At 39.1% G+C, this 8116-nt stretch overlaps 1 protein-coding gene across 1 annotated transcript in view; it reads left to right on the top strand.

Moving 5' to 3' along the window:
* The window catches only part of LOC111868093 (protein KIAA0556), a 29527-nt gene extending 21411 nt beyond the window's left edge, over positions 1-8116 (top strand). The window contains exons 10-15 of the mRNA XM_023858481.2: positions 836-1001; positions 3121-3712; positions 4963-5102; positions 5344-5445; positions 6377-6522; positions 7492-8116. Of these exons, the coding sequence (XP_023714249.1) occupies positions 836-1001; positions 3121-3712; positions 4963-5102; positions 5344-5445; positions 6377-6522; positions 7492-7639 (1294 nt within the window). The 3' untranslated portion in view covers positions 7640-8116. The remainder of the gene's footprint in view (positions 1-835; positions 1002-3120; positions 3713-4962; positions 5103-5343; positions 5446-6376; positions 6523-7491) is intronic.

Here is an 8116-nt window from a genome sequence, read left to right as displayed (position 1 = left end):
CATCCTGGTAGCTATGCAACGCGCGGTGACGTCACGAGCGGAGCCGAAGATAGCCGAGCCCCCGCAACCTGGTAACTATGCAATGCGAGTCAACAGCGGTGACGTAACAGGATGACGTGGCACTCATTATGCAACAAGCAAGCACTGCAGCTATATAAGTGAGCTGCACAGCGGCTGCGAGTCAGTTGTACTGTGACAGTCGCGAAGTGTGTTATCAACGAGTTCTCAGTTCGCAAGTTACGAGCTACAGACGCGTGTGCGAGAATCAGTGATAGTTCGGGATAACCAGTTATATCTGTAGTGTGTGATTCAGGGAGACTTGTATAGCTCCCGCGTTATTAGTACGTGAAGACAAGTGAAGATTGTGTTAAGAGATTTTGTTGTAGGGTTTGTAAAGTGTGGAAACCCGTAATATTGTGATAATTAATTGTAGCCGTTATTTGTAGATTGTTAAATAAACCAATTAACCATCTCTACGGCGTCTTCAGTAATGAAACACGTTACAATATATTTCCACATGACCTGCATGCATGATGTTGCATAGACAGAAATCCATTCTGAACTATGTCTAAAATAAATTTGGGTGTATCTCATCATGAAATAGTGATGTATGTCATTACATCATTGTTAGGAATTAACTGTATTCCATTTTCATCATATAGCAGGAGCTAAAACTGACATACCTATGCCTTGCATAATGTTGCCTACTCAAAATATTATGCACCCAGAGAGTTGTTTTAGACAGACTAATACTGTTTTATAGTAAGCGTTAAGTATTAAGAAAATTGTATTTCTTCACGTCATGCTAACTTGCTATATTGACTGTACATTCTAGGATATTAGATGGTGTGAATGTGACCACAGATGAAGACCACATGTGGAGCACACCATTTCTGGATGGTGATGTGATTGTTTTGACCATCAGCTTCCCAGTTATTGTGTATATTGCTGCTCTCAGAGTCTGGAACTACAACTGCAGTGCAGACCTCACTTACTGTGGTGTAAGGTCCTTATATCTTGATAAATAAACTACTAGAATATTTCACGTGCACCATTCTCATTACAGAATTGTAGCTGTAGTAATGTAATATAGTGAAGTCCCTTTATTGTATTTTCCTGATATCAAGGAATGCATGTAGTATAAGACAGAGCATTATGAAACATGTCTTGTTGGGTCCATATTAGTGGAGTGTGAAGCATTTTCACTGAAAGACCATCATTTACATAAATTAGATTATTATATAAAAATGTAAATCTGCCCCTGTGCTTAATTAAGCACCACACCATGAAGACAGAGTGATTACAGTAATAGCTCCACCATTCTTAACCTCGGCACTAGATGGAGGTGTGTGGTAATGCCTCTGCTGCTTTTTGAGCCCTGGGGAAATCACCACCGGTACCCATTCGATAGGAGGCTGGGCATCCCTGCAGATGACATTAATGCTATGGAGAAGAGAAAAATCTTATCCCTGCTGGGAATTGTACCCTGGCCATTCAGCCCATATCCCATACTGACTGAGCTATCCCTGCTCCTATTAGATTAGCTCATAACACTATTTATGCATATTGTGAGTAATTTGTATTTATGCTTCAGAGGAAGGGGGCATGCGGTAGCATAGTTGGTTGAGGCACTATGCTACAAGCCAGGCGTTCGTGGGATTGAATCCTGATGAGGTGGACTTTTTCCATTTACCTAATCCTTCCGGCCGCATTATGGCCCTGGGGTCAACTCAGTCTCTCACAGAAATGAGTACCAGGAATATTCCTGGGGGGAGTAAAGGGCAGCCAGCGTGTAAGGCTGACAGCCTCATCAACATCTCTGAGCAGATTGTATAGAAAATATGGGAGCCTCAACATCTTACAACCCTATGGGTCTCCACGGCCTGTTACAGGGATACCTTTACCCTTTTTTTTAACTTCACAGGGAGGTGGCTTGATACAAGAAGAGTAACACAAAATGAAACCACACTGTTTATTTAATTTAAAATAAATGCCCAGTTTTATGTGTGATCTTTAACAGCACATAATTGCATTATCTTGCATTTCAAATGTTGATGGAAATCTGTTACAAATCTGTATAAATCAGTGTGATGATTACAGCCATTCCTACTTCATATTTGGGAAGTTCGGGATTCACACCTTGGCTTGGGGATGTGGTCATTTGATGAGGTTTGCCACTGTTTCCCACAGTCTCTCTGGGAAACTACCAGTACTTCATATTAGACCAGAGTGTGAAGCTCACCGCATGCCTACATCTAGTGCCAAGGTCAAGAATGGTGGAGTTATACGTCAACTCCCTCATGTCTTCAGGCATGGTGCTTAATTAATTAAGCAGAGAGCAACTTTATTTTTCCTTGGCACTACAGCCCCAGTGGGCCTAGGCCTACCTCCATGAACTTCTCCGTTCACTTCGGTTTTTCTAGATCTTACACATTCGGTAGGACTCCTTGGGTGGGTGATCAGCTCGTCGCAAGGCCTCTACCTGTACACAAACACAGAAAAACGCACACACACAAACTAAACATCCATGCCCTCAGTGGGATTTGAACCCACGATCCCAGTTTCCAAGCGAGTGAAGACAGTACATGCCAGAGGGCAACTTTACCTTTACCTTTGTCACATCCTTCACACATCCTTTCCAGTTTGCTCTCCAGTCATGTTACCACCTGATGCTATGTAAGGAGTAGTCTGATCTAATGACAGTGTCTTTAATTAAGCCATAAAATTTAAATAAAGTAAATGCATTAGTAAGGGGGCACATGGTAGTATAGTTGGTTGAGGGGCTATGCTACAGGCCGGAAGGTCACAGGGTTCAAGTCCCGATGAAGTCATTGGATTTTTCAATTGACCTAATTCTTCTGGCCACACTATGGCCCTGGGGTCGACTTGGCCTCCAACAGAAATGAGTACCAGAAATTAATTAAATAATTTTCCTGGGGAATAAAACGCAGCTGGCATGTAAGCCTGACAACCTTACCGCCATCTTTGAGCACTTTGTCTAGATAATGTGCGACCCTCAACATCTCACATCCCTATGGGCCATCACGGCCTGTTACAAGGATAGCTTTACTTTATTTTTTTTTAATGCATTAGTAAACTGAGTGGTTGGTAAATTTGCAGGTAAAACTGGCGACAGTACACTTGGATGGAAAGCTTGTGTCTCCAGGGATAGAAGGCCTTCTTACATTGCGCCGTGCACCAGGGAATTGCCACTTCAATTTTGTTCAGGAACTTAATCTTTCAGAACAACTGCCCCGTAGTTTTGTTCTTAATGACACCAATGTCCATCGGAGTTCCTTACATGATGGACAGGCCTATTATTCCATGCCACAGCCTACAACCGCCATGCACATGAGTGACGGTGGTTATGATGACCACTCTCATGGACTTCCCATAGTAAAACTCTCTCTCTCGCATGGTTCTGATGATGGTAATGAAGAAAGACTCAGTTTATTTTCTGATGTTTATCCTTCCATTACTGTTGGTGGTGTGGGGAGCAATAAGTATGGAGTTCTGAGGAGAAACTCGTTATCTGTGGCATTGCCGCATCGTGATGTGTTGGGGGATGAGGAATATGAATCACCAGTGATGCCCCAGGGCTTTGTGTTCCAGTTACTAATACTCTCAACATGGGGGGATCCATACTATGTGGGGCTCAATGGAATAGAACTTTACAATCAGGATGGAGACAAGATAAGACTGACAGAAAATCGTGAGTATGAGACTGTATCACCCATTCCATGAATAAGAAAAGTGATCTTTCAGATATTTTGTAAATATTGCTTAGTAACATGCATTTCTTTCTTTCATGAGAATCATAATTTTAATGCTTAATTAACTCCATGGAAGAGTTCTTGTTGAGATCCTGAACAGTGTAGCAGTGAGCTCAAACATGCAGTGTATATGCTGGCTGTTGTGAATATGGTAATGAACCTTCAGATTCCAGAAAGATGGGGAATTTCTTGGATGGCTAAGCAACTATTAATTTTTGTTTTTTATTTGTATCATAACTGTCAACACAGCACGAGTGGTATGGAAATATCTTCGCTGGAGATATTAGATGTTAATGTACATTGTACTTATTTATTAGAAATATAGCTATGCCACATATTTCGACCACAATATATTTGTAATAAATAAATAAAATGTACATTACAGTCTACTATCTCCATTGAAGATATTTCCATACAACTCATTGTGTTGTGTTGACAGTTATGATACAAATGAAAATTAAATATTATATATACAACAGGATGCAATCAGAAATGCCTGGAAAGCTTCGAAATGTGGTGTTGGAGAAGGATGGAGAAGATAAGTTAGACCAATTATATGAGAAATGAAGAAGTGTTATTTAGAGTCAGTGAGCAGAGGAATATCCTACACGAAATAAGAAAATGGAAGGCTAATTAGATTGGTCATATCTTACGTGATAACTGCCTCCTAAAAGAAGTATTGAAGGAAAGATAGAGGGGCAGATAGAAGTGACCAGAAGACGTAAGAAGATGCTGGATGACCTTGGGGACAGAAGAGGATATTTTCATTTGAAGGAGAAAGCTCTAGATCGCATTAAGTGGAGGAATTGTTTTGGAAGAGACTGTGGACCTGTCGTCTTGACAGATTACTGATGAATTAATGAGTGAAATATGTTCTGATTTTAACTATCTGAACCACCTTTCTGCACGATTTGAAGCTCTCTCAAACGTTTCTTCTACAAAATTGAGAAACTTATGTGAGTAAATGTTGCCTAGTTATGTAATCAGTGCTTTTCTGGTGAAAGGTGGAGACATTAAATGAGTCAGAAGAATAAGTGCTATTGGCATTCTGCCTCATATCTTGGTTGTAGTATAGTTTTAGGGTGCCAGTAGGTTCAGGATAGAGTAATGGTTATAAAATTATTAATTAAAGGTCTCCTCTGAGTGAATAATCTTGTAGAATGCCTTATCATGAACAATTTCATTCCAGATATTGGAGCATTTCCAGATAGTGTAAATGTACTCGAAGGAGTGAGTGGTGATGTACGGACGCCTGAGAAGTTGGTGGATGGTGTGAATGACACTTTGGATGGTCGCCATATGTGGCTGGCACCCATTCTTCCAAACCAGGTAACTTCATATTTTTTATCGGAGAAACACAAATTGGAGTGTCTAACACACAATTCTGACATGAGATTTTATATTTCTTTGATCTATGGCACATTTGTGACTATTTTAAATAGACAATAACAGTTGCACCTGTTCTGTTTACAGATATTCGGTTTGTTCATTGAATGTATTCTTTGGGATATATTATTTGAGAGAACACTGTTCAGTTACACAGATCTTAAACAATTTTGTCTTATTCCAGTTAAATCGAGTGTACATAGTGTTTGACTTCCCTGTCACTGTGTCCATGATAAAGCTTTGGAATTATGGGAAAACTTCTAGCCGAGGTGTTAAGGAATTTGAGGTGAGTGTGTATAATATTGATTTCTTTTCTTTTTTAGTAGTAACAGCGGAAGAAAATGTGATTATGCAAGAGACAGGAGAAATATTGTATTGTGTTCACATTTCCTATGTGGCCACGCTGAATAATGAGTGTGCTGAGAAATTTCCTGTGGCTGTTGAAGGCTGTTACGTTTTCATGGAGTGGCTACACTGTGTTATACAGATGCTTCTAATTTTCTTGCTGTCTACATTTGCTTCAAGGGGAAAAGAAATGGCATATGCGCTGAGATGTGACTGAAGGGGAGCATACATCTTTTAAGATCCTTGACCTTCAAAATATTGAAAACATATATTACTTTAGTTTCAGGAAAGTGAAGAATATAATTAGTAAAAGTAAATAAGTAAAGCAAAAGTATCCCTGTAACAGGCCATGGAAGCCCATAGGGTTGTGAGATGTTGAGGTTCCCACATTTTCTAGACAATTGGCTCATAGATAGCGGAAAGGTTGTCAGCCCCACGCATCAGCCGCCCTTTACCCCCAAGAATATTCCTGGTACACTTTATCATAAAATGACCTGTCAGATTTCATGAAAATTTATCCAACTGCTTCATGGATACAGGTAGACAGACGGACAGACAGACTAAGGAAACTTAATAGATACTGTGCAGGTTTGTGAATGCACTTAAAATGGCACACATGTAAGCCACAGATAATTGGGGTTACACTGTATTTTCTTCTAAAATAGCACTACTGAAGACATTTTATATTTTGAGTTTGCTTTAAAATATTATTGCTATACGAAATATCTGCCATTGAACTTTTCATTTCTGATTGACATTATTTTGCCATACTATATGAAACATGTCATGTAATTCCAAGGGTTTTGTGAACCACCATTTGGGAGTCACTGATCCATATGTGAACTTTTAATTAAATAATCTCTCTTTGACAGATTCTTGTAGATGATCTGTTGGTGTACAATGGTGTCCTTGACAAGGTCACAGGTATCTCTAAGACTTCAGTTAAAGTTCCTTACAGGACTGTCCTATTTACAACAGATGAAGAATTACTGAAGCGGGAGCACAGCACTCAAGTTCGGTAAGGCCATCTTACAATTATAAATTTGTTTTCTTTTCTAAAACAAGTGACTCATAAACATTTTGCTGTCAGTAAACAAGAAGATTGACTAAGTCACGGTTTTGCAAAAGATGTCATGAACTGATTGCCTCTGTGATTTTAGGCTTGTTTTCATTACCTGTAAAATACAGACGCCATTTAACATGATACTTTATGTGTATGTCAGTTGGTTGCATTGTTTTCTCCACCTACATTAGGTATACTTCTGTTGCCAAATGCAATCTTTCGTTAAATTGTGCATTTGTACGCTATCTAATGGACAGAAGACTGGAAAGGAACCTTCTGTTATAGTGGTAGGAAGTAAACAATAATTGTGTAGAGATAATTGTAGTTTTTGTGGATGAATTCCCAAATGACCAGCAACAGGACACATGATGCATAAACCCCATGATCTTTAACAGCAAAAGATGCAGTGTGGTGTGTTTCACTGTTTTCACAACTTTTCCTTTTTAGTAATGTGTAATAAAGAATAATGAAAAGATGTGGTTAGATATTCTAGGTAAGTACTTAGTGTTTTTCTCTATCTGAAAGGACAGGGTTCAGTGATATTAGACGTTCTAAGAGTGTTATTATTATTTGGTTTTCTGGAATGTGACAGCATATACTGTCCGTAATTTTACTCTTGGCCATTGTCAACAGAATATACAGTGGATCTGGTCAAGTCCAACTGAGATAAGGACTACAGGCTTTGTATGGGTTACTCAAATAAAGGTCACCTTCCCACAGTGCAGTTGCAACCACTATCCTAGTACTTCTTTCCATACTTCTGACAGTCAGCCTAGAGATCACATCTAGAAACATGGCCTGTAGCCTGAAGATGGAGGCAGAGGGTTCCTCTGAAGAAGCATGATACTTATCTACCAACTACACAGCCTTACATCCCAGTAGATCATAACCACACTGAAATTATTATATTATTGTGTTCTATAGGAACAGTAGTTATGGTCATGATGTGCAGTTACTCAATGATCATCAGAGAGTGACTTCTGGTGGAACATGCATCTCTGCAGATCAGTCACAACGCCCTCTTACATCACTTGTTCCAGCCACACATAGCAGAAGCCTGCATAACCTGTGACCAACTGCTTCATATCACATCTTGCTGGGTGTACAGGTCTGCTGAGGACTCAGGTATAACTGGTTCAGCTTCCACATCACATCAGTGTTTATGTTGGTGTATGTAATATAGGTACAGCTTTCATCATAGTGTCAACCTATTAAAATGGATTTATCATAATCATCTATTCACGATTATTAGTAATGGCTGTTAGAATTGAATATTTCCTTGCTATCAGATAAAATAATCATTTTTTTTCTGTATAAGTATGTACATGAAGGAGTAGTAGATTTCAAAACCCATTGCTATAACTAGGGAAGTTATAAGCTATAACTTATGAAAACAAGCATTTGAAGATTAATGTTTTTATTCTGCTAATGCAGAAATGACATGTTCATGAGATTTTATTGAAGTACGTATAATATTAGTGAAATGTGATACACAGACACAAAACGTGTGATTATATACTGGAAGTTATGAAATTTATATTTGTTCGTG

This window comes from Cryptotermes secundus, unplaced genomic scaffold (assembly GCF_002891405.2).
Source record: "Cryptotermes secundus unplaced genomic scaffold, Csec_1.0 scaffold97, whole genome shotgun sequence".
NCBI classification, from domain to species: domain Eukaryota; kingdom Metazoa; phylum Arthropoda; class Insecta; order Blattodea; family Kalotermitidae; genus Cryptotermes; species Cryptotermes secundus.
Note: the sequence above shows the minus strand (reverse complement) of the source record. Positions and strands in the feature narration are given on the sequence as shown.